Source organism: Manihot esculenta, chromosome 6 (genome assembly GCF_001659605.2).
Source record: "Manihot esculenta cultivar AM560-2 chromosome 6, M.esculenta_v8, whole genome shotgun sequence".
Taxonomy (NCBI): Eukaryota; Viridiplantae; Streptophyta; class Magnoliopsida; order Malpighiales; family Euphorbiaceae; genus Manihot; species Manihot esculenta.
The window spans coordinates 30,161,979-30,189,335 of NC_035166.2; the positions used below are offsets into that span (position 1 = coordinate 30,161,979).

The following is a 27,357-nucleotide window of genomic DNA, read 5'->3' on the forward strand; positions in this document are numbered from 1 at the left end:
GTTATCTAATCTTTCTACACACCCCCAAGAGTAATGATTGGAAAATTGAGATCTGAAGGCAGGACATGGTAAAAAAAGCAGTAAACTCTTCAACTTTTTGAGGATATGATCATTTCTAAAAAGAGAAAATGGAAGTTTTTGAATTAGAATTGAGAGCCATTTCCCAAAGTTTTGAAATGCGAACCTGTTCAATGGGGAAATCAGGTGCCAAGTATGATGTTCTTGTTTCCGAGTGATTCTAAAATATTAAAGTTCTTGATTTTCTTCAAACCATATCTTGAGTTGAAGACATTCACAAAATGTGCCCATTGATACAAATCAAGCAAATCTAAATTCAATTACTACTTTACAAGACATTCACAAGTCTACAAGAGCTGCACAATTTTTGCCGCATTCGGGAAATGGGCGATGTTGTAGTGTCAATGAAGAAAGCCATCCTTATTGCACAGGATTTTCGACCACAACCTCTTCCACGGCTGATTCTGGCTTCTCTTCTAGATGCATCTTTTTAACGCATGCTTGTTGCTCAAAGTCACTTCTATCAGATGCCCTCTTCTTTGAAAGTGATGACGCGTCAGTTTTTGACTCAGATGAGCGGGCATGCGGGGCACCCTCCAATGAGGAAGGCTGTACCAGCTCAGAATCTTGAGATGACAAACTTTTGGGAGAAAGCAACGCACTGCCAGCTTTCTGTTGTTCCTCTAAGATCTTCTGCAAATACCTTGCATGTTCCTCTATACGCAGCTGAAGGACTCTTTGTACCTATGCCAAGAACTCGGAAACGTCAATCGTTATCTTAAATCCATAGAATGCTCCAACCCCACCAAAACGACGCACAACCGAAAACATGGCCATGTATTTATATTCTCAAAAACAAACAATATGAAACGTCAGTGTACATGAGAGAGAGAAAGCACACAAGACCAACCATTTATCTAACAAAGGATGAAAGAGCTCAATCTAAAAGTTAACTAAAAGTTGGCTTTGTAAAAATCTGTCGCGCCAAGTCTTAATAATTTATTCTGGTTGTTAATGTATGGCACACCTCAAGTTGTTCATGAAGTTGTTTCTGAACTTCCATTTGCATGCGCAGTGCCTCAGTTATTTGAATTGTCCTGTAACAAGGGAAAAAAAGGCGAAAGAAATCACAATATGGAGTAATTACAAAGGGAAGATATCCATGTGAAAGTCCATTAAGAAAAATACACTTGTTTATATATATATACGTTTGTATATGTATAAGATACTAACCCTTTCCTTCGCCCATCAACTTCTATGCAACTGGGTGCTGCATTCTTTTCTTCTGAGCATGAAACCTTCTTCTCTACAGAACAAAAGTGAGAAAAATGATTCATAAGCTACACGTTTTGATTTCCCAGATAACAGTAAGAACTCGTAGTAAGAAACTACAAAACGAAAACCATGATTAGTATGTAAAGAACAAAAAACTATCAATTGACCCAGAAAAAGTTGCTGTCTCATTGTCATTGATGATTTCACAGAGGAAAGAAGATATTTGCTTTTAATTCTGCCAATCAGAATTTTTTTTTTTTTTTTAAAAAAAAGAGCAGTATAAGAAGAACAAATAATTAAATGAACCCAGAAAAAAGTTGCCACCTATAGCCGTTGGTTGTTAGGTTCAGTTACTATAAGGTCATTCTCATGTATGAACGAGGCCAGCAGCTCTTAAATTAAATGTTTGATATGAAATTCGTATTGTATCAATTAAGTGTGCACATACACTGCATGAATCTCATAACAAATATTTAATTTAGGAATTAGTGAGTTTGTTCTCATATGAGAACGAGCTTACAATACAATGAATAGATAATTGTGTGGCAGAGTCAAATGTTCGAGTATGAGATATTTGAGGCAAGTTAAAAAAGGTTGTACTGTGTGTCCTCTGGGGCAAAAGCATTTGCAAGAAAATCATTCCATAGTCACTCATTAGCAGAGTGGATTGTCTGTAACATGTTTACTCGGTTAATAGAACGAGTAAGACCACTGATAAACTATATGCATGTTTCCTAGTCCACAAGGAAATTTGAGGCCCATACCAGAATATAAATCTGTATTCATGCTACTTGGGAAAAAATAGAAGATCTAAATCCAGAATAAATAGCAAAACCAAACCTGTCTAACAAACTTCTGTGAGGAATACTTGAATGCTTTATTGTAAACTTGGAATAGTAATAACGTGCGCCCCCGCCCCCCCCCCCCCCCCCCCACTCCTTTCCCCCTGGGTAAATATAGGAGAATTCCACACACACACCCCTCCCCCCTCCCCTTCCCAAACAGGACTAATCTCAGTCCTCTCAAACTGTTGCAACTCTGAGGTTTGCTGGCATGGCCTCCACCTTGAGCACTATAATAACTTGGCAGATGCAGAGACCTTTCTGTGGTACAATTCTAACTTATGCAGTATAATAATGCATGAACAACTAGCAGAAAGAAACACTTCATAGTAACTGCATATTCAACCCATGCCACATCTAAGATGGCAGTAAATTGAACAGCATATCAAAAATAGAAGTAAAAAGAAACAGATTTGAGGTTCCTCAAATTCTAACAGCTTTGACATATGAAAAAAAAAAAGAATGATAATGACAATGATATCCATTACTTTCTTCTATTACCTTCTTTTCTCTCTGGCAAATACTTGGCAATTCGATACTTCTAGAAGAAAAAAAAAAGATATGAAGAAAAATTTTTACCTTTCTACCATGTGAAATCAACAAACACTCAAACGAAGATAATTTTAGCAGAATACCTGTAAATGGCTTTTCACATGATAGATGGTCAAACCTTCAACATTCATCAGCTTTAGAACCCCCTTTGGAGTAGCCTCTACTTTCAAAATAAACAAAGAGTTCCTCATAGGAGTATGGAAAGAAAAAAGAAAAAGGAGCAACAACTCAAGAAAGCCTACAATCTAAGAATGTGTCAATGTAGCCATCATCGTCAAATTCTTAATAAAATTTATGACTTTATTACCAAAATAACCACACTGAACTTACTTGTTGGGTAATATATTCAGAATAACTTACTTTCAGCTCCACCAAGCTTGTTGACGGCCTCTACAAAGCACTCATGAAGCTCAGGCGTCCATCTCATTCTTGGCTTGTGCATGGTAGCTGGCCCAGGAGAGGGGAGGCTTGAATTATCATCAACAGATGGGGCTACAGAGGCAAAATTCTGATTGCATGTCAATCCCATAGCTGTGTATGATTCAGATGTTTCATATATTTCCTAAATAGCATCAGTGTCCAAAGAAAGGGATTAGCCGATTGAATATGATCCAGGTCACCGTCACCTCATACTATTTTATTCCAAATTCAATCAAAAAACTTCAGAGAAAAAATCATACACCACAAAAAATTCAATTTTTTGAAGAACAGATCGTGTTTGTGCTGAAGCACCTCTATAGTGTCCTCCTTGAACCTTACATGTCCCTATTACGAAAATATTATTTTTTATATTGTTTCAGTATGTCAGTTTTAACTGGAAGATAGCAAACGGTAGCTACACTGTACTTACATCAACCCTGGGATTTTCTCCATGGTCTGTAATGGCTATGTCAAGTTCATCAGACAAAAACTGTAGCTCCAATTGCTCTGTAAGAGCCAAATTGTCGCTTGCACTAGTTATACCATGAAAGCTACCCTCAGAAGCATTTCCATGCAAATTAAGGAAGTCTTTCACAAAAGCATCTGAAGTCTCCTTTTCGACTTGAAAACCACTTATATCCCAACTGAAAAGCGCGGGAGATTTTGTTGAACCAACAGCAGACACGGACTGGCTGTGCGTGGGAGGATGTGGAAGAAATGGCAAATTTCCAAGCGGCCGATTAGTTTCAGAGCTTGATGATGATGAAAGGTATAAACTGGTGCAGAACACCGAACAGCGTTGAAATGTACTCTTAGAATGTTGAACGTGAAAAACAGGAGGAGGACTATCTGGTCCAGATTTTAAACTATACTTCACAGGTTGGACGGTAGATGCTTGCATATTCTTTGGAGAACTCAGAGATTCTGTTCGTATGAGAGGAGATGGACATGAAGAACATTCAGTTGTTGTAGAACTTTGACCTTCTGACTCGATACTAAAAAAGTCATGAATTGGGGATATGGTGGTGTAATATGGCTGTGTGATTCCTTTACACTCATTTTTCGTTGCAGAGCCAACATCATTGCGATTCATAGTGGCAACCCGACTTTTATCACCTATCAAATAAACATATGAATACGACAGAAACTTGGTAGAATACCTTCAGAGATTGAACCTTACTTGTACACCGAAAAATCCTTAGTTATTTGTGTCTGAGTAGAAAAAGTGATATGGAGGAACAATGAAGAAACAACATATGGTCAAATTTAAAGTTTCCAAATCAACCAGCAGAATCACACAGCTCCAGCTTTTACATAAGAAGCACTTCCCCCTTATTCTCTCCCATTCAGCAGCCTGCACCAATGCATTACATTTTTTAAGCCAAAAACTTCCTTTAGCAATAAGGTATGCACTGTTGATGTTAGCTCATTCATCAACAAAGAATTATCATTCAGTTATCTGCTATATTTTACAGCAAACTTAACTCACATGTATTTGTACGCCAAAGGAACTCCATCCGATCTATAGCTACTTCTGCAAACATAACAAGTATTTGTCAACATTGGGAAATACACAATAAATCCACAATAAATCCATTTTTCTTGCTCAGAAATTTTAATGGCCATCTGATGGATAATCAATCCATATTAAGACCAAAATGATGGCAAACAACTTGGCCACATAAGCGGCCAGTGACTACCCTATGTAAAACTACTTACAGAGCAAAGCGCAGTTAAGTACCAAGAAGAGGCAGATTCAATTGTGCACCGACATTAAAAACAAACCCCAATACCAGCCCATGATAGATGCCTTCTAAGCGTCGACAAAGCCTCAATTGCTCTTTGTCAAACAAATCACCTATATACTCTAAAATAAAAACAACAAATAGGAAGAAAAAAGGAGAAGAAAAAAATGAAAAAAAAAAACATTAGATGAAAAATAGGAACTCCTATTCAGCATTTTTTTTCGTGTCCACACACATCAACCCCTCGGTCAGATAAACACATGTGCGAGGAGTTTGGCATTTGTGGAATCACTGATCTCAAGCATTCTGCAGTACTCGGACACCAAACCTTCCACTGGGTTGCTAACACTACCTTGCGAATAAAAGCATCCCCCACCGTTCAACAGTCCCCATGAATCGATTCATCCAAAAACAAAATAGAGGAGAAACTTAAAAGAGTTCAAACAGTGAAGAAAGGAACTAGGATCTGAAGTTAAATGAATCCCGTTAAAAACATCAATGTTGTTCTAATACAAATTGGTAAGCATTGCAAGCAATAGAAATGAAGATACTAAGGGCAACATGTCCCATATCCTTGCTTTGAAATGCTAGTACTGCAGAGTATTCCATCTACACACCATTAATCCTAAGATCCTCGCAATCCTTTTCTTGAGCAATCCCCACATCCTCTAATTCTCTCACATTTCCTAACTGAAAGATTTCCAAAACTGTTGGTCACCTGTTACGAAAACCACCCATAAAGTTTAACAACCATCATCGTATTGTATTTCAAAGTCAACAAATACCGAAGGACGTGTGTGAATCCTAGATTTACTGATACAAATATCTGTATGTTTTGAGAGTAGCTACAAACGTCCACTGTATCAAAACTACCCAGAAGAAAGCCGAAGATAAATTAATCCAACTCCAAGAGCATTCTTGAGCCGTATATATTAGCTTGTACAAGTGCATAACTATTCATTCAAGTACAAAATTTTTAGTCAGAGATGAAAATCAAACTCACACGAGCACAACTCACTCACATTATACTACACGCAACCCATCATTCTAGTTTCCACTTCTGTGATTGCTATATTTTTCCATATTGTCGTCACTAAAATACATTTCAAATCAAGTAAATTATGAGTACTTTATGATTAACAACTAAAAAAATCAACAACAAACTTAAGCAAGATTGATGAAATCTTGAAATTTTATATTTAAATTTTAAATAAGTATTTGAACGATAACAGGATGGCATTTCGAAAAAAATCGATGTAAACAAGAGAACGACTTACCACATAAACACCCAACAAAAGAAACCAGCAAGAATTAACAGTCTAAAATGGAAAAAATTTTCCACTCAAAAGAACAATAGACTAAGTAAAGAAATAAATAAAAGGGTTAAGAATAAGAAGATGAAGAAATCATCCTCCAGAGAACAAGAATTCAAATAAAAAAATAAAAAATAATAAAAAAAGGAAAGAAGAAACAAGCAAAGAGATAGATAAAGGGCATATAGACAAAGGCAAACAGATAGAGAAAGAGATGAGTAGAAGAGATTTAACCTGAGATTAGTCGATATTGCTCTTATGCTCCGTAATCGTTCTTGCCATTAAGCGTAGTGAGAGGAAAATAAGATAGAAAGACAGAAAATCTTTTTGATTTTGGTAGTGACCAAACAATGATCGAGTGGCAGTTGCTTCGAATCCAACGTTGTTTATTTGTAATAAAATGGAATCCAAAATCTCTTTCCTTATAAATAAAATAATTTGGTATTTGGTTTCCTAGAGTAGAGCTTGAAAGGAAGCGGCTGGCGCTGGCATTGGCGTTTCACCTTTGGGCTTTGGCTGCAGGTACCAATCAGTAAAACAAGTGAACTATAAGGATAAGTCACCAATCGCCATTCAGGAATGAGGATGTCTTCAACTGGTTTGTTTCAACCGCTCTGGAGGCGGGTGCAAGTTACGCACCAATAGAAGGTATTTTAGTTCCTCCAGTTCAATGGTTTCCTCAGCCAAAATTAAATTAAATTAAATAATAATATACACCTTACGTCTATTTTTATTTATCATTCTTTAATAAATTGATTTACTTAAAATTATTTATTATTTTAATAAGACTAAGGAACAAAAATTAATTCTTTTCTAGCTTTATCCTTATATATACTAAGCATTATGATTGTTTTTAGAATTTGTTAAAATTTATTCTATCATTTACTTTTTCTTTCTCTTAATTATATTATTTTTCTATTAGTAGATTAACAGAAAAGAAATTATTGAAATTTGAGTAATTATATGAAATAAAAGAATTTAGTAAAATTAAAAATTATTTTATTATAATTTAGATATCTTAATTGTTTTCTCCCATAAGAAAGTTTAAACAAAATGAAAAGTGGATGGAGGAATCATCTTTTTTTTTTTCTTTTTGTTTAAAAGTTAATATATTTTAATATTAATAAAAAGGTTTTTTTAATAAGGGAGAAATTAAAAGGGGTTGAAACAGTTGATTTTGCATAATAATGCATTTGGTATTTATAAGTGTTAGAAATTGGATTGCGGCAATGGGTAGATCATATATAAGCGTCCGAAAAGACTGCAACGGGTAGAACAATAGAAAAGCATCACGCAAATTTGTATGATTAAAAGATAAAGCAGTGGGGCCTGGCCGTTGATTTCTACTCTCAATTATATTTATATGCAACTTGTTATTGGCTATCATCGTTTTAATCAATCAGACCTAAAACCCAACTCTCTACTTGAAATCATTCTACACCACTATTATTTTTCCCCTCTCTAATAAAAATTAAATCATTATTAGGTTCCATTATTGTCAGTATTTGCTGATCTCATCTCGCAATTATGTATGACAAAGTTTGATTATAAAAGTAAATCAGGCTGATTTCTTTTCCTAATAAAATAACAATATACCTCATGGTTTTTTCTGCATTCAAATTACGAATTTAATTCAATCCGATGAAATTAAATTTTAATAAGTTTAAACTCGATTAAAAAATAAATTTAAAAATTTAAATTCAAATTTTATTTATAAACTCGAACGATAATTGATAAAATAAATATTAAACTCGAATTCGATTTAAACTTAATTCGTAATAAACTCATTTATCACATTACTCCATTTATAAAGTTCGAATTTAAACTCAAATTTGAGTTAGATTATATTATAAACAAACTTAATATAATTCAAATTTATTTAAATTATAATTAAATTTAAATTAAAAATAAAATTTAAATTATAAGATTAATAAGAGACTTTTAAATCAAATTTTTTTATTTAATTGAAATTTCTCAAACTCAAAACTAATGAAAAGAAATGTAGAATGGTTGTCCTTTTATAGAGAAATCACAATCCTCCATATTTCTTCAACTTTTTGATGCGGAATTAGTGTTGGCGAATAAGCATATTTAAGAGTTTGTTCGCGAGTCTGTTCACGAGTTTATTCGCAAATATGTTCACGAGTCAGCTCGTGAGGAATTTAAAAAAGAGCCGAGTTCACGAGTCTAAATGAGCCGAATACTGCTAAGCTCAAATTCAACTCATTTATTAAACGAGTCTAAAAAATGAGATCTAGCTCAGTTCGTTTAGAAAACGAGGTGAACCCAATTGAATTTTTATTGATAAATGACTAATTAGATTCCGTCAAAAATTTTAATCAATACAGTTTATTTAAGACAATATAATAAAAAAAATAGGCTGAAAGATGAACCATCTTATTGAAAAGTGTGTTTTTAATGGTAGGCTGTTTATAATAGGAAAAAAAATAATATGCAAAATTATAAAAGTATTCAAAAAAAATAATTAAAATATAAAATTGATCCATGAAATTTTCATATCGAATTTTATAACAGGTTTGTAACTCTCGTCACACTTTTGAAATTCGTACCTCTCGAAATTACCTTTTGAAATTCGTACATCTCGAAATTCACTTCCTAAAAAGTTATTGTGAGTCTCTATCGAATGTCGGGATCAAAAATTAGATTTGATTCAAATTTATCGTAAAATACAAAACTAATTGTTCCGTATAATTTATTAAAAGTCGAATTTCGAATAACTCACGAACAGTTTAATTCATTTACACTTTTAATTTAAATAAAACTAAATTTTTAAGAATATAAATTGTAATAAAACTATCAAGAGTACGGGCATTGGAACATCAACATTAAAGTCTTTCAGCAAAGTTATCGCCCAAAGTAATTCTATTGTGGGTGATAGAGCATATTTTAGTCCATTTTATCATTATGTTCTTGATGTTTATTTACATCTTTTCTGCTTAATTTTGTGGTTTTAATTATGTTTTGCAGATATTAGTTGTAAAGAGACAATCCGGAGAAAATGCTCTTAAAACTGCCAAAAAGTGCCAAATATGGAAAGTGCCAAAAAAGGAAAGTTTCCAAATAAGGAAAGTTTCCAGAAAAGGAAAGTTTCTAAATGAGGAAAGTGCAGAAGCAAAAGCAAACAAGGAAAGTTTAGTCAGAAGATTATTTGAAATTCAAATCGCAGATCTTTCTTTCCTTGTTCAAAGATGTGCACACACTGCAGCAGTCATATCTTCCTATTTAGGCAGCAAGATCTCAAAGAGATGCTCTTCCTCTTCTACATTCAACATTCGAATTTCAAAAGAGGCTCCACCTAAAAAGGAATGTATGGACAACATATCTTCCCCTTTGAAGATCAAAATTCGTGCATTCTTCCTATTCAGAAACAATCTGCGCGCTTTCCTCTTCTGAGAGCCATCTACGCGCCACCTTCATTTTCTGTAACAACTTGGGCAACAAGTTGAGTATGGGCAGCACCTTGGGCAGCCTCTACACTAATTAGGAAGCAAGGTCAGCATCTAAACTTATTTAGGAAGCACAATCTGTGCCTCCTTCCCTTTCGAAGACCAAACCGTGCGCACCAACTTCCTTCCGCAAAGCATTCGCGCGCAGCCTTCCTTCTGAAGCCGAAAAACGCGATTCTTTCCTTTTCAGACACAACTTGGGCAGAAAATACCTCTTGCGCAGTAAGTATGACCTACGGCAACACTTTTCAACTATAAAAAGCCACATAAGGAGCCTCTACATGTCCTTTAAGCTCCCTTTGGGAGACACCTACGAAATTCACATCTCTTCTTCTACCTTTCTTCTTTTCTTTTATTTTTTATTTTTGTTTCAGCCATGAGAGGCTGAAACCTTTTATTCTAGTTGAAGATTAGGTGATACTTTGGTTGTTTTATGGATTGGGAGACTTGATCAAACATTGTTTAACTTTTGGTTGTTCAATATTTATGCAATTTCATGCTTGATTTCAATATTGCATTGTTGTTTAGATCTACGTTGATTCTTGATTGCAAAGTAATAATATGTTAGTTTGGATGATTTAAGTCCGTAATTGCTTAGATTATTCTTACATAAGAACACTTGGGATAAAACCCAAGGAAATTGTATGATCTAGCGTTATCTCCATACGTTTGGGTAGCTAGGATTGGATCTCTCTATTTCTTAATGCAATTGACAATTGTTTTGATGCCTAAGGCCCAATGACGTTCCTTGGCAATTTGTTAATTAGTAATTAATTAGAGGACGTTCCCTAATTGGTTTAATCATAAGGAGAGATAATGGTGGTGAGAAGCGTCTTCCATCTCCATAACTAATCTATTGAATCAACCCAAAGGAAACTAAGTGTCAATGACCAATCCCAATAACTAAAGTGGATCCAATTCTTCAACTAGATCTTTCTTATTATTTATTTCTCTTTATTTTTATTATTTGCCTTATTTTTATTGCTTTCAGTTTTAGATTAATTAAATCAATCTCAAAACCCCCCCATTTTACTTTCCGTTTATTTCTCTTTCAGTTTTATCTCGTTTTAGTTTATTTTGCTTTCCATTTATTTCTCTTTCAGTTTTATCTCATTTCAGTTTATCTCGTTTTCAGTTTTATCTCGTTTCAGTTTTATCTCGTTTCAGTTTATCTCGTTTTCAGTTTTCTTCTTTTGCAGTTTATTTTTATTTCAGTTTATTTTATTGGTCTTGATAAGGAAAATAGGTAAGTCTTCAATTCCCTGTGGATTCGATCCTTTCACCACTATCTGCAGTTGTAAATTGTTGATAACCAGAAAGGTTATTTTTGACCGGTTTTGTAACGACCCCAACATCCATGCAAAACATGCAAAGAAAAGCTGGACAGGACACTTTCGGCGGCAGGTTCGGCGGCCGAAAGTCCTCTCCAGAGACGAAACTCAAGCACCTTCGGCGGCCGAACTTCCACTTTCGGCTGCCGAACCCTTTCGGGGGCAAGTTTCGGGGGCCAAAAGGCACTCCAGAGACGAAAGTCTCTAACCTTCGGCAGCACCTTCGGCGGCCGAATCCCCCAAACAGAGCCGAACGTCAAAACTCTCGGGGGTAAGCTGTGGCAGCCAAAGCCACCATGCAAGAGGTTCGGCGGCCGAATGCACCTTCGGCTGCCGAACCTGAGTTCATCCAGAACTCAGCCCCGATGGCAAACAAGCTCCTCCATCCCTTCACCCTCTCAAAACATGCATATTTCAACTCCTCTACACACATATACTCAAGTATATGTACAAAGGGGTCCAAAACTACCTAAAACCCCAACAAACACATCAAACAGAAGACACAATCATGCTGTCATGCATAAACCATCAAAAACATCCCTTTTTACCCTAAGCATGCATCATCTCTACGCAAACCTCTCTACAACTTCTATAAAACATTAAACCAAAGTCAAGATCTTCACTTACATCCTGTAAACAAGAAGATGAACAATCTGAACAAAGAAAATGGATCAACTCTTCTTCCAACTCACTAAACTCAAAAACTTAACTTTTTACCTTCACAACCGTCAAAACCTTCAAACCTCTGCATGAGCTACTAAAAAGCTTGCAGATGAGTCATGGGGAACGTGGCCAAACTTCTGGCAACAATTTGGAGCTAACACCTGTCCAAAATGCTGACTAAGGAATGCACAATAGCTGGCTGAGTAACTCAGCTTCGGCTGCCGAATCGCATGCAAAACCATGCACCATTCGGGGGCCGAACCTGAACTTCGGAAGCCGAACATTGGGCACTTTCGGCGGCCAAACTTACCTTCGGCGGCCGAACGTGGCAATAGTCCCCATAGACGTTTCTCTTCAAACCTCAAATCAGTTTCACTTAAAAACCTGAAAACATATCAAAATACTTGGGAAAAACATAAATCCTACCCTTCTATAGAATTCCAACACCCTGGATTCCACCAAATGACAGGAATTTCGGTGTCGGCTTCTAGCCGGGTATTACATTCTCCCCCCCTTAAGAACATTCGTCCTCGGATGTTCCTAAAACAAACCATAAACATACAAAAAGGAGGAAACTAACCTCAAAACAGATATGGATACTGCTGGAGCATAGACTCCCGCGTCTCCCAGGTGCACTCTTCTACATTATGGTGGTTCCATAAAACTTTCACCATCGGAATCTTCTTGTTTCTTAGCTGTCTGATCTGCGTGTCCAGAATCCGCACTGGCTGCTCTATATAGGTGAGATCTTTAAGAATCTCCACCTCAGGCTCACTCAGAACCTGATTCGGATCTGACACAAACTGTCGTAGCATAGAAACATGAAATACCGGGTGAATTCTCTCCATAGAAGCAGGTAAATCCAGCTTATACGACACATTCCCGATCCTCTGTAAAATCTCAAAGGGTCCAATGTATCGTGGAGCTAACTTAACCTTCTTCCCAAAACGAACTACTCCTTTCATTGGAGACACTTTCAGCAATACCCAATTACCCTCTTGGAACTCTAACTGTTCTGCATAACTTTTCTGTCTACTCTGAGCTGTCTTGATTCGATCTCTGATCAGGGGCACCACTCTACTGGTAATCTCTACTAACTCTGGCCCTGCAAGAGCCTTCTCTCCTATTTCTTCCCAGCAAACAGGGGATCTGCACTTCCTCCCATACAAAGCTTCATAAGGAGCCATCCCTATGCTAGCATGATGGCTGTTATTGTAGGCAAACTCCACCAAAGGTAGATGCTGCCTCCAAGAACCGCCAAAGTCTAACACACACAGTCGAAGCATATCTTCTATGGTCTGGATGGTCCTCTCTGACTGTCCATCAGTCTGTGGGTGGAAAGCAGTACTAAAATCCAATCTCGTGCCCATTGCACTCTGCAGACTTCGCCAAAATCTGGAGGTAAACTGAGGTCCTCTGTCTGAAACTATAGACACTGGAACTCCATGTAATCTCACTATCTCATCCAGATAGACCTGTGCCAACTTATCCACAGAATAGTTACTCTGAACTGGAATGAAATGAGCAGATTTCGTGAGTCTGTCCACAATCACCCATATCGAGTCTATCCTGTTGGACGCTACTGGTAAACCCACTACAAAATTCATCGCTATGTTCTCCCATTTTCACTCTGGAATCGGCAGTGGGTTAAGCATTCCGGCTGGTTTTTGATGCTCTAGTTTCACCCGCTGGCAAACTTCACAGGCTGTCACAAACTGCGCCACTTCTTTCTTCATGGCTGGCCACCAATAGATTCTTTTCAGATCCTGATACATCTTGGTGGCTCCTGGGTGAACACTATACCTCGCATTATGAGCTTCCCTCATAATGTCTTCCTTCACACTGCTTCTATCTGGTACACAAAGTCGACTCCCATAACGGAGGATCCCTTTGTTGTCAAATCTGAACTCTGAATTATTGCCTAACTGAACAGTCCTGGCAATTTTCATCAACTCAGGGTCCTCATGCTGTCTTTGAGCTATCTGCTCCAGAAACACAGGTGTCACTCTCATTTGTGCTATCAACGCACCTGTACTAGACAACTTTAGCTGTAACCCCTCTTCTAAGAGCTTGTACAGCTCCATCACGACTGGTCTCCGCTCTGCTGCTATATGGGATAAACTGCCTAGAGACTTCCGGCTGAGAGCGTCTGCCACAACATTCACCTTACCCGGATGATACTGGATTTTACAATCATAATCACTGAGCAATTCTACCCATCTTCTCTGCCGCAAGTTCAACTCTCTCTAACTCAAGATGTACTGTAAACTCTTGTGATCAGTGAAGATCTCGTATTTAACCCCGTAGAGGTAATGCCGCCACATCTTAAGTGCAAAGATAACTGCTGCCATCTCGAGGTCATGGGTGGGGTAATTCAACTCGTGCTTCTTCAACTGTCTAGAAGCATAAGCTATCACCCTATCACTCTGCATCAAAACACAACCCAATCCCACTCGAGATGCATCACAAAACACTGTGAAACCCTCATTACTGACAGGCAGAGCTAACACTGGTGCTGTTGTCAATCTCCTCTTGAGCTCTTCAAAGCTCTCTTCACACTGGTCTGACCAGACAAACTTCTGGTTCTTCTGAGTCAGTTTGGTCATAGGAGCTGCTATCCTTGAGAAGTTCTGAACGAACCTCCTGTAGTAACCTGCCAGTCCCAGAAAGCTTTTAATCTCAGTCACTGTAGTGGGTCTGGGCCAGTTAGCTACAACCTCTATCTTCTTGGGGTCTACCTCAATACCCTCTGATGATACCACATGTCCCAAGAAGGAAATGCTCCTCAACCAAAACTCACACTTCGAGAACTTGGCATATAAACCATGCTCTCTCAGTGTCTGCAGAACTATCCTCAGATGCTGGGCATGCTCCTCTGCATCTCTGGAATACACTAAAATATCATCGATGAAAACAATGACAAAGTGATCCAGAAACTCACTGAATACTCTATTCATGAGATCCATGAATGCTGCAGGGGCGTTAGTCAACCCGAACGGCATCACTAAGAACTCATAATGCCCATATCTCGTCCTGAAAGCTGTCTTAGGCACATCTGCCTCTCTGACTCTCAACTGATGATACCCGGATCTCAGATCTATTTTCGAGAAACAACCTGCTCCAGCTAGTTGGTCAAACAGATCATCAATCCTGGGTAGAGGATACCTATTCTTGGTAGTGACCTTGTTCAACTGTCTGTAGTCGATACAAAGTCTGAGGGATCCATCCTTCTTTCTGACAAAGAGCACTGGAGCACCCCAAGGTGAGGTACTGGGGCGGATGAAACCCTTATCTACCAAGTCCTGCAACTGTTCTTTCAACTCTTTTAACTCTGCTGGCGCCATCCTGTAGGGAGGAATAGAGATAGGTCTGGTACCTGGCAGCAATTCAATTTCAAACCCTATCTTCCTATCAGGTGGTAGTCCTGGTAAATCGTCTGGGAACACATCGAGAAACTCTCGGACTACTAGTACTGCGGCTAGTTCCCTCACCTGACTGTCTAGCTCTCTCACATGAGCTAGAAACCCCTGACAACCCCTCCTAAGCAAACGACGAGCCTGAAGGGCTGAAATCATACCTCTGGGTGTACCTCTCCTGTCTCCTCTGAAGACACACTCTGACCCATCCTGGTCTCTGAGACTAACTATCTTCTCTCTACAGTCCAAAGTAGCACTATATGCAGATAGCCAATCCATCCCTAGAATGACATCAAAATCTGTCAAGTCTAGAACCACAAGGTCAGCTGGAAGGCATCTACCCTCTATGAACACTGGACTGAAACGACAGACTGACACTGCCACTGATGGGTCACATCGAGGTCCACTGACCCAGAGAGGATACTCTAACTCAGAACTGATTAAACCCAATCTCTCTATGGCTCTCGAAGCAATAAAGGAATGAGAAGCACCGGGGTCCATCAAAGCATACACATCTGAACACCCAATGACGAGATTACCTGACACCACTGTGTTCGACGTGTTAGCCTCCTCCTGTGTCACTGTGAAAATCCGTGCTGGGGCTACCGGATTTCCACCTCGGGAACCTGCTGCTGAAGTAGAGGCTGCCCCTCTCCCTCTACCTCTGCCACTACTCTGAGGCATGACTGGAGCTACTGGCCGAACAACTGGCTGTACCACACTGCCTGAACTCATCTGCTGGGATGGTGCAAAAGTCATCTGAGGACAATCCCGAGCAATATGCCCTTCCTGTCCACATTTAAAACAAGCTGTAGATCCCAACCGACAAACTCCGCCATGTGGTTTTCCGCATCTTCTGCATACTGGAACTGTGCCAGAGCTTGAGCCACTACCTATTCCCAGACCTGACTTCACTTTACTCAAGAACTTACTCTTTGTTCCTTTTGCTCTATCCCACCTCTTGCTGCCTGAAGTGGGGGCTTTAGAACCCGAAGCCTGTGCCTTTGACTGTTTCTGAATATTGGCACTAGCTTCCATTTTCCTGGCTGCGTCCACTATCGTGTGGAAACTCTCCTTTTCTGCTGGAAGAATCAAGGAAGAATACCTGGGATGCAGTCTCATAGTATATCTCCTTGCCTTCTTCTGATCAGTATCATAGGCTTGACCCACATACTGAAGCAAATCCAGGAACTTATCTGTGAATTCATCAACACTCATCTCATCTGTTTGTCTCAACTGTTCAAACTCTATAACTTTCATCTCCCTAGAACTGTCAGGAAAAGCCCACCCTGCAAACTCATTGGCGAACTCTCCCCAAGACATACTGTTCATCCTGGGTCCCACATAATTCTTGAACCATTCTCTGGCTTTCTTGCATTTAAGTGCAAACCCCGCCATCTCAATGGCTCTACTATCATCAGCTCCCAATTCACTAGTTATCATCCTAACTGATCTGAGGTATTCAAATGGATCATCTCCCGTATTATATTTAGGAGCATCCAATTTCAAGTACTCCGTCATTTGTACCTTACCTCCAGATGAGCTAGGTTGATGTCTGTCAACAACAGGGGCTACTGGTTCTGGTGGTGGTACTGGGTCATTTGGCTCTGGATGTGCTGCACTTAGATGGGTAGGGGAAGATGGATACATAGGATATGGTGGATAATAAGACGGATAAGGCATATATGGCATGTAAGGGGGATATGGGACAAAACTCGAGTACTCCGACATACCTCCCATCGGATACTCTGGGTAGCCAAAACCTGAGGTCTGAGTGCCTCCCTGCGACTCTCCCATACCTTTCTCAAATCTGCCTAGACCCATACTGTCATCTCGAGACTGGTCAATCTCCATAGCCTCCCTCCTTTCCTCTGATCTTTCTCCCCTAGCTGTTCCTCTTCTGCTCTCGTCGACAGACCTTCTAGGGTCTATTGACGTACTTTCCCTACTAGATCTCTGAGACCTTGCCCTCGGCAATGTAGGAGGACGAGCAGCTGGTCTCTCACTCTCTGGTGGGACTCCAGTCAATCGAGCTGATCGACGAGTTCCTCTCATCTTTACTTTCTGAAAACACATAACATAGCACTTTAGCACATAAACCTGACATATCAGTCATACACATGCAAAACTCATGGCATATCATAGCAATAAGAGATAGGACTCATCACCCTATCCTAGTGGACATGATTCCCTATTGTGCTTGACCACCCTCTATGAGCCCGACACTGTCTCTATAGGTCCGATCATATGAACCTAGGGCTCTGATACCAATATGTAATGACCCCAAAATGGACCGTCACCGGCGCTAGGATTCAGGTCGGCTTAAGGCTGCCAGAACCCGTCGCAAGCCTGCTATACTCTCTGTATACCTGTAAAACTCATACATGATCATACATTTTTCTGTGAAAATAAAAACTCTTTTCTCTGTGCCAAGGCTTAACCTGTGCATGCACTATCTCTGTACTCTGTACTCTGTACTCTGTACTCTGTACCCCTGACTAGAGCTTGCTCTAGGTGGGTTATCTCATACCTGTTAAGCCTGGTTTTTCACATACAGTAAAACATATATACATATCCAGATCATGTACAAAACATACATCACTAAGTCAAGCACATTTCTAACTTTATACACATCTATTACATCTCTTTAATATTACATGTCCACTCTAAGCTATTACAATGCTCTTTACTGTTTCTGTTCTCTGCTGGACTGTCCCTGTACACTGTATACTGAACCTGCAAAACTGGGGTTAAGGGAGTGGGATGAGCTCTATAGCCCAGTGAGTAGAACAGTAATACATCTCAGTAAAATATGATCTCATGGAATGCACCATAACACAGACAAGCCACATCAAGAGTAAACCTGTCACCACATAGTCCCAGTAACTCTGTGCCAGGGCGTAGAATCGAGCACCTGGTCTTCCTGTCATATATGTATATGTGTATATAACACCTTTGTACTTACCATTGCCAGGGCGTAGTCAAAGGCTCCTGGACTTTGCTATACCTGCCAGGGCGTAGTCAAAGGCTCCTGGACTTCTCTATACCTGCCAGGGCGTAGTCAAAGGCTCCTGGACTTCCTGTCTGAGACTATTGGATCATTCAGCATTCACTCACATCACCAAATAACGATGCAATGCAACATCTGCGTGAATACTAATGCAATCAACCTATGGCATAATCATGATGCATGAGATATGCTAAAAGCAGTTTATGGTTCAATTAAAAGTCATAAGTTTAGTTCCACTCACCTCTAGCTAACTGGACTGACTCTGCAGGCTCTGAAAACTCGGGAGCAGAACTCACTGCTGCTCTCTCTGGTTCCTCTGGTCTGTACCTATACAGATAGACTGAAATGAGGGACCAAACTAGCTTATGAATCACTCTATTAAACTCCCCACGAATCCCCTTAAACTCACTCCAACATCCATGCAAAACATGCAAAGAAAAGCTGGACAGGACACTTTCGGCGGCAGGTTCGGCGGCCGAAAGTCCTCTCCAGAGACGAAACTCAAGCACCTTCGGCGGCCGAACTTCCACTTTCGGCTGCCGAACCCTTTCGGGGGCAAGTTTCGGGGGCCAAAAGGCACTCCAGAGACGAAAGTCTCTAACTTTCGGCGGCACCTTCGGCGGCCGAATCCCCCAAACAGAGCCGAACGTCAAAACTCTCGGGGGTAAGTTGTGGCAGCCAAAGCCACCATGCAAGAGGTTCGGCGGCCGAATGCACCTTCGGCTGCCGAACCTGAGTTCATCCAGAACTCAGTCCCGATGGCAAACAAGCTCCTCCATCCCTTCACCCTCTCAAAACATGCATATTTCAACTCCTCTACACACATATACTCAAGTATATGTACAAAGGGGTCCAAAACTACCTAAAACCCCAACAAACACATCAAACAGAAGACACAATCATGCTGTCATGCATAAACCATCAAAAACATCCCTTTTTACCCTAAGCATGCATCATCTCTACGCAAACCTCTCTACAACTTCTATAAAACATTAAACCAAAGTCAAGATCTTCACTTACATCCTGTAAACAAGAAGATGAACGATCTGAACAAAGAAAATGGATCAACTCTTCTTCCAACTCACTAAACTCAAAAACTTAACTTTTTACCTTCACAACCGTCAAAACCTTCAAACCTCTGCATGAGCTACTAAAAAGCTTGCAGATGAGTCATGGGGAACGTGGCCAAACTTCTGGCAACAATTTGGAGCTAACACCTGTCCAAAATGCTGACTAAGGAATGCACAATAGCTAGCTGAGTAACTCAGCTTCGGCTGCCAAATCGCATGCAAAACCATGCACCATTCGGGGGCCGAACCTGAACTTCGGAAGCCGAACATTGGGCACTTTCGGCAGCCAAACTTACCTTCGGCGGCCGAACGTGGCAACAGTCCCCATAGACGTTTCTCTTCAAACCTCAAATCAGTTTCACTTAAAAACCTGAAAACATATCAAAATACTTAGGAAAAACATAAATCCTACCCTTCTATAGAATTCCAACATCCTGGATTCCACCGAACGACAGGAATTCCGGTGTCGACTTCTAGCCGGGTATTACAGGTTTCGACAACCGCGAGTCAGTGGGATTAATATATCATACGATAATTATTGTGTAAAGGATAAGAAAAGCTGCAAGCGACTAGGGAAGGTTTAGTTTGAGGATTTTGTAATTGTAAATGATAATTATGTAACTGTCACAATTAATTGATTGTCTAATATTTTTCTTTATTAATTTTTTATTAATTAATTATTAATTATTATAATATTTAACTAATAAGACGAAAACTATTAAATAATTTTTTTTTTGAAATGGAATATTAAATAATCATTATCACTAATATTTATCTTGTGAGTCTGACTCCCTCCATACATGTGATTAGTCTATTACATAAAGTCATGAATATTTATAAGGAATATAAATGCAATATGGGATATGATACTGTATTTTCATGATTAATGACAAATAAAAATTTAAATAATTTATCATAAGGTAGAATATATTTTTTTTTTCAGCGAATACATTCTAAGTATATAGTAAGATAATTTTGAACTAAAGAAAAACTCTTTTTGTTTATGACATTTTATTTTTGCAGCTCCAGTCCATTTGTTTCTGCCGCTTTTATGCGGCTGTCAACTGTTCCATCCTCCGTTCAAAAAGTAGGTTTATTCTCTCTCTATTTATGAGCGAGGTTGTGTAAATAAATAACTTTTCTTTTTACTTTTTTTTTTTTTTTTTTTTTTTTTTTTTTTTGCAGATATGTGGTTTTTAGTAAGGGATCTACCTTAGCCAATTTTTCCATCTAATAGAGCAAAAAAGTTTTCTCACCCCTCATCATTTATTGTGCTCCAGTAGATAGTTAATCTATCTTGGCTGTGGAAGATCCTGAGTTCTTACGTTATCTCCTTAAAAGAGCGTTCAATTCCTGTGTGGCTTGAAAATTAACGATATAATTTCCATTGCGTTTTCTTCCACAGCTCAAACGATAATTTATTCTTTAATAGTTTTGGTTAATACAACTCATATAAGACCTTCGCATAGCTTGGTGTACAGATCTAACACTCTATGGTTGTTTTACTTCTTCGATAATTTATTTTTTTTTCTCTTGATTGCTTTCAAGTGGTGATTGTCCAGAGTTTTCCTGCATTTGGAAAATTATGGCTTAATTTAGTTTAGATTGGACTTAAGTTATGGTGGATTTAAACTTTTCTAATTTCTAATATATATATATATATATATTTTTTTTCTATTTGGAGTTGAAAATTTTTTATATATTGAGTGTATTTTCGTGGGCTAGCTCTTTTTAATATTTTGACTTTAATAAAAAAAATAATTATTATAGTATTTTTGTTAATCTTAAAAAGAAAAACTTTAATTTTGTATTTTAAATTTATATAGGATCTCCATTTAATGAAAAATATTTTTTAAAATTAAAAAAGAAAAGAAAAAAAGAAAGAAAGGGGAGGAAAGGAGCATGGACAACGAGTAGCGAAGAACGGAGTGTAGAAATTGCCAAATGATGTCGTCTATATCGTAGAAAAGCGACATTAATTGATGGGTCCAAACTCCAAAATGAGGGATCCGTCAGCGTTGCCACTTTGCCAACGTCAATATTTTCAATGGCAACTGCTGCAGTGTATGGTAAGAAAAATAATGACGTTTTATATTCCTCCTTTCTTTCTCTCTTACATGACTTTCTCTCCGAGTTAGATTCGACTCACTCTATGTAACATTACGTATTAGATTAAATTTAGTTAAATAGAAATATTAAAATATTAAATAATAACATTGAACAAAAATAATAATTTCAACACCTGTAAGAAAAATATAGTTAATATACTTAAAATAATAAATTTTATATTATGATTTTTAATATATCATCAAATCATAATATTTTATTATTAAATTATTTTTAAAATTAACAACTTTTTAATACATATTAAATAAAATATATTAAGAATGCAATAAATATATATCGCTTAAAAATTTTAGTTTTTTTTTTTAAATAAAACTACTGGTTGTATTATTAAAATTTCATTAAATAAAGAGGGATATCATCCAAAACAGAGCGACGATCATGCCTAATAGATTCTCTGGCCAAAATATGAGTAGATAGAGTGGCATGATGACGAATTCATCCAACAGAAATATTAGTTCTAAAATCTAACAAAGATTTATGATTATTCAAAATTAAACCTAATTCAGAAATGTCTAAATGTGTAGACTGAAGAGTTTGAATTACCTACAAACAGTCCATAAGAATACAGTCATTAAAAGATAAAAATTTTGTCGCAAAGAGCAAACAGTGACGGAGAGTTAAAGTTTTAACAATTACCGGCGTACCATTACCTTTCGAGAAACCAGAAACACTACGTTGAAATATACCCTCAGAGTTTTCCACAACAAAACCGTAGCCAATAAAATCTTGAGCTTGAAACAAAACCCCATCAACTTGACAAAACCAACTGAAATTGTCCAAATTTGAAGATGACGCACGAATTTGGAGAGGAATGGTTTCAAGATCACGAGTAGGGTTGGTGGAATAAAATAAGTTTCTGCCCTGATATAAAGTAGCAGTGGTATTTCCATATAAAACACTAGCACGTTGAGCAGCTTCCCAATCCAAGATATGATGCATGACGTCTTCCACAAGGTGGGCTGCTGAATTTTGCATCTAGTTCTATAATAATGAGTTCCTTGCTGACCATAATCTCCATACACAGACTATTACAAAGGTTTTTCGAACCTTGTCTTGGGACTTCTAAATCTATAGTAAAAAATTAAAAAAATTAATGTAATACCCGGCTAGACTCCGATATCGGAATTCCTACCGTCCGGTGGAATCTCGGATATCGGAGACCTCTAGAAGGGTAGAATCATGTTTTCATGAAATGTTTTCATGTTTTTAATGGTTTTGAGTATGAAATTGAATGAGTTTTTGCATGAAAAGTCCTTGGAGGAAAACCCAGGTTCGGCCGCCGAAAGTCAAGTTCGGCCGCCGAACATGCATGCGTTTTGGAGGCACGTTAGGCCCCCGAAAGCATGAGTTGGGGAAGTCCAGGTTCGGCCGCCGAAAGTCAATTTCGGCCGCCGAACATTGCATGGATGCGGAGGCACATTCGGCCCCCGAACGTGGCCTGGCCAGCCACCTATAAAAGGGGCACTTAGCCGAAATGGGCGAGCTTTCTCCCATTTTCGGCCACAGCAAGCTTCCGACCTTCCCTTTGCAACTCTTGTGTTCTTCTTCCAAATCTCTTCCATTTTTCTTGAGTTTTAAACTCACATTGCAAGTTTTGAGCGTTTAAAGCAAGTTTTGGAGCTTTGGGAACTCAGGAGCTCATTTTTGTGGATCTCCAAGTTTAGGTCGTCTCCCTCTCGATCTTTAAGAGGTAAGAGCCGATCTTAAGCTCCTTATGTGTTTTAAATAAGTTTTATGCAAGATCTATGGGTAGAAATGCATGTTAGGTTATATGTTGAGTTATGGGTTAATGTTGATGTTTTGAACAATGTAGCTTGCTTGAGTTTGTTTGAAGTGTTGTAGTTGGGGTATTTGATGTTTTGAGGCCCCTAGGAACTTGTATGCATGATTTGGTTGAGATATATGCTTGATTTGAAGTTTTGGGAGGCAAGGGGTTCATGTGAACCAAGTTTCTGCCCTTCTGGCAGAAACCAGGTTCGGCCGCCGAACCCCCTTGTGGAGGCAGCATTCGGCTGCCGAAGCTTGCCCCCGAAAGAAGACTTTCGTCCCTGTCTGGGAGTTTCGGCCGCCGAAGGTGCCGCCGAACCTGCCTGACTTTCGGCTCGGGAGGGACTTTCGGCCGCCGAACCTGCCTCCGAAAGTGCCCTGTTCAGCCATTTCTTGCATGTTTTTATGTGATGTTTTCGTGATGTTTTAGGGGGTTTTTGGGGAGTAGTTTATAGTTATGCTCAGGTGTGTTTGGTCCCTCATTTGAGTCCACCTGTGTAGGTTCGGACCCGAGGAACCGAGGACCCCAGCAGTGAGTTCAGCTGCTTCGGTATTGTCAGAGTCAGCCAAAGGTGAGTGGAACTAAAACTTAATCTTTTAAATTAAATGCTTTATCATGTTTCATGCATCATGATTATGCAATAGGATGATTGCATTAGTTTTCACGAATATGCCGCATTGCATAATTTATTGTTGTTGTGGGTGAATGTCGGATGACCCAGTTAGTCCATGACAGGAAGACCAGGCCCCATGCTACAGGCCTGGCACAGAGTAAGGAAGACCAGGCCCCAGTCTACAGGCCTGGCATAGAGTAAGGAAGACCAGGCCCCAGTCTACAGGCCTGGCACAGAGTAAGGAAAGACCAGGATCCCATCCTATGGTCTAGCACGGTTATGGGACTTGAAGACCAGGAGCCAGATGAGGCCCTGGGAAAATGGTAAGTAATGTATGTTCTTACAGGAAAGACCAGGACCCCATTCTACAGGCCTGGCACAGAGTTAACTTGGACTAATTGATGACAAGTTCACCCAACCCTTATGTGAATTGTTTGTGTTATGATGCATTTCATAGAGCATAGTGTTAACGTGTTTTACTAGCTCTACTCACTGGGCTTTTAGCTCACCCCTCTCCCTTTACCCCCAGACTTGCAGGTACAGTATAGTGCGGGAGTCCGGATAGAGTAAAGAAGTCATGCTTATGTAATAGTTAGCAATGGACATGATCAAATTGTAATGTAAAAGTACAGTATAGTTATGTAATGAGTTTTATGGATGTTAGTGTGTGCTTGACCATAGATTGTTGTATCCCTTTTATACATGATCTTAGAGATTTTATTGATGTTTATGTAAACCAACTCAACAGATGTATGTTACCCATTGAGGGCACAGATGAGATCCCACAGAGGGATCAAAGTTATATTTATGTTTATTCTCAGGTTGAGTTTGGTTGATGAGTATGGAAAGAAAAGTTTTAATTTTTATGCATGTTGTTGATCATGTATGGGATTATACAGGTTTACAGGTTTTATGTCAGGCTTGCTACGGGTCCCGGCGGCCTTAAGCCAATCTGGATCCTAGCGCCGGTAGCGGTCCAATTTCCGGGTCGTTACAGAATGGTATCAGAGCCCTAGGTTCATATGGTCGGACCTAGAGTGTCGGGCTCATAGATGTTATAGAAGGTCAAGCACAATAGGAAAAGATCATGTCCACTAGGATAGGATGTGGAGTCCTGTCTTGCATGATGATGTGAAATGCCATTGTAATACCCGGCTAGATCAGGCATCGGAATTCTTACCGTCCGGTGGGATTCAAGGATGTCAGAGGTTTCCTGAGGGTAGAGTGAAGGTTTTCAAAAATGTTTTAAAGTATTTTAATGGTTTGATTAGGAAATAGCTGAGTTTTAGGGAGAAATGGCCAAAGGAGTTTCTGTCATGTTCGGCCCCCGAATGTTAAGTTCGGCCGCCGAAAGTGCTCAATGTTCGGCCTCCGAAGGTTAAGTTCGGCCCCCGAAAGTTGCATGGTTTTGCATGCGATTCGGCAGCCGAAGCTGAGTTGGCCAGCCAATGTGTGGGCACTCCTTAGTCATTGTTTTGGGACAGATGTTACCTCCAAATCTTTCCAGAGGATTATGCCACGTCTCCCATGACTCATCTGCAAGCTTTAATCAGCTCATGCAGAGGGTTTGGTCATTTGCAAGGGTTTGAACGTTTTGGAAAAAAAGAGAGAAAAGTGAGGTTTTGGTAATATTTGAAGAGGAGTTGCTGAGTTCAGTGTTCAGGTTGTTCCTCTTCTGGTTTCAGGAGGTAAGGGAAGCTTTTATGTTTATTTTACTAAGTTTTTAACAGCTCCAAAAGTGGGCAAGGGTAGAGATGCATGAGGTGTATGCTTAGGTTAGTGTTGATGTGTTTATGGAGAAGTTTGCTTACATGTTATGTTGCTGTTTTGTTGGGGTTGATAGGTAGTTTTGGACCCCTTGGAGCATATACATGAGTATATGTAAGTGGAGGTTTGGAGTTATGCATGGTTAGAAAGGTAGAAAAGATGGAGGAGCTAGGCTGCGGGAGAAGCTGAGTTCGTGAAGAACTCAGGTTCGGCAGCCGAAGAAGGATTCGGCCGCCGAACCCCTTGCATGGTGGCTTAGACTGCCACAGCTTGCCCTTGAGTGCTTTGAGGTTCGGCTCTGTTTAGGGGTTTCGGCCTCCGAAAGTAGCCCCCGAAAGGGTTCGGCCGCCGAAAGAGGATATTCGGCCGCCGAAGGTACTTGAGTTTCGGCTCTGTTCAGGACATTCGGCCGCCGAACCTGCCGCCGAACGTGTCCTGCCCAGCCTTCTTTTGCATGCTTTATGTGATTGTTTTCTCAGAGGTTCAGAGGGGATTATAGGGGATGGTTAAGAGTTAATAAGAGTATGTTTGACACCTCATTCGAGTCCCTTTGTGTAGGAGTGGACCCGACAGTTCAGGGAGGTCGTCAGGATTAGCAGTTGCAGAGTCAGTCAGGTTTCTGCTTGAGGAGCAGAGGTGAGTAGAACTAAACCTAATGTTTTATCTTACATAACAGAATGCTTGTTAGCATAGTTCATGCATCATGGATGCCATGATATATCTTAGGGTGATTGCATTAGAATCACGAATATGGTGCATTGCATTTTCATTGTTTATGAGGATTGGACCAAGGCGACATCAATAGCCCGTCGAGGGAGTTTTGAGGTCATGTCTAATCCAAGATGTGGAATGTTTGAGTTGTGTTGCATTTTCATATAAAATGCGTATGAATGAACTGTTTTTAGTGTTTCTACTCACTGGGCTTTATAGCTCATCCCTTTCCCTTAATCCCAGTTTTGCAGGTACAGGGTTAGCTGGGAAGTCAGAAGCATCAGAGTGTTGGCTTCAGTATGCTTATGTATAGTTAGTATGGACATGATGTAAAGTAAAGAGATGTGTATTACAGATGTAATAAACAGTCAGATAGTGTGCTTGTGGTTTAGTATGTGCTTTGCCTATAGTATGTTTTATCCCTTGTCTATGCATGTATCCTGTTTTCAGTTTCATGATGAGAAATGAGTCAAACCAGGCTTAATAACATGTTGTGTTTCGAAAACCCAGTGAATTATAACTGTGAGGGAAGACAGGGTTTAATTCCCTTGACCCAAGACCAGTGCGGAGGAAAGACCAGGTTTGATTCCTGTGATCCATAGAGAGGCCATTAGAGAAGACCAGGTTTGATTCCTGTGACTCTTTGGTAGCCAAGTTAACTTATGATATGCTGACCCTTACAGAGTGGGTTCTATGCTGCTGAGCGCATAGTGCATGGAGGTTACTTGGTAGAGCATCACTGGTGTAGCCCCGAGGGCAAACTCAGATTAGTATGTCTGAGCTTTTGGTTCATATGTTTGGACCTATAGTACAGTGTTTTTAAGGTTAAGTCTGGTAATGTTTTAAGAAAAGTTAGGAGTCGAGTTGGATCATGTATGGGATTTTATCAGGTTCACAGAGTTCATAGCAGGCTTACTACGGGTCCCGGCGGCCTTAAGCCGATCTGGATCCTAGTGCCGAGCAGTTTGGGCCGTTACAAAGAGGGTACCGGTTTCCGGGCTGTTACAGATGGTATCAGAGCATAGGGCCTCTTAAGTACGGTGTGTTGAGCATTTTTGTTCAAGGATTAGAGATATCCCACATCGGAAAGAGGTTGGTTTAGATGTTCTAGGAAGGCAAGCACAATAAGTAAACTCAAGTCCACTAGGATAAGAAAGTTAAGTTTTGTTTTGAGGATGATGTGATATGCCATGAATATATGCATGTGCATTACTGTTATGTTATGTATGCATGTATATATTGTAGGTTC

At 39.4% G+C, this 27,357-nt stretch overlaps 1 protein-coding gene across 8 annotated transcripts; it reads right to left on the reverse strand.

Moving 5' to 3' along the window:
• Positions 1 to 233: 233 nt before the first annotated feature.
• On the reverse strand, positions 234 to 6,710 carry LOC110616560 (myb family transcription factor PHL6). Of its 8 annotated transcripts, XM_021758961.2 has the most exons (11): positions 6,400 to 6,694; positions 5,470 to 5,570; positions 4,597 to 4,641; positions 3,538 to 4,461; positions 3,420 to 3,452; positions 3,048 to 3,249; positions 2,771 to 2,850; positions 2,637 to 2,676; positions 1,252 to 1,324; positions 1,046 to 1,115; positions 234 to 762 (listed from the first exon to the last, which is right to left on the reverse strand). In XM_021758961.2, exons 4-11 carry the CDS (start codon positions 4,198 to 4,200, stop codon positions 439 to 441), a joined length of 1,485 nt encoding a protein of 494 aa, XP_021614653.1. In that variant the 5' UTR covers positions 4,201 to 4,461; positions 4,597 to 4,641; positions 5,470 to 5,570; positions 6,400 to 6,694; the 3' UTR covers positions 234 to 438. The 8 variants fall into 8 exon arrangements, with proteins under 8 accessions (XP_021614653.1, XP_021614658.1, XP_021614656.1 ...); XM_021758966.2 differs by lacking the exon at positions 5,470 to 5,570 and having other exon boundaries at positions 2,637 to 2,673; positions 2,771 to 2,847; positions 6,400 to 6,710; XM_021758964.2 differs by lacking the exon at positions 5,470 to 5,570 and having other exon boundaries at positions 2,771 to 2,847; positions 6,400 to 6,710.
• Between the last annotated feature and the right edge of the window lie 20,647 nt (positions 6,711 to 27,357).

Excerpts from the sequence above, each read along its gene's own strand:
- LOC110616560 (XM_021758963.2), bottom strand. The coding sequence starts at position 4,200 with ATGAATCGCAATGATGTTGGCTCTGCAACGAAAAATGAGTGTAAAGGA. Across the intron at positions 1,116-1,251 it reads GTTGATGGGCGAAGGAAAGG|GACAATTCAAATAACTGAGG; the intron begins GTTAGTATCTTA and ends CCCTTGTTACAG. Across the intron at positions 763-1,045 it reads AACTTCATGAACAACTTGAG|GTACAAAGAGTCCTTCAGCT; the intron begins GTGTGCCATACA and ends TTCTTGGCATAG.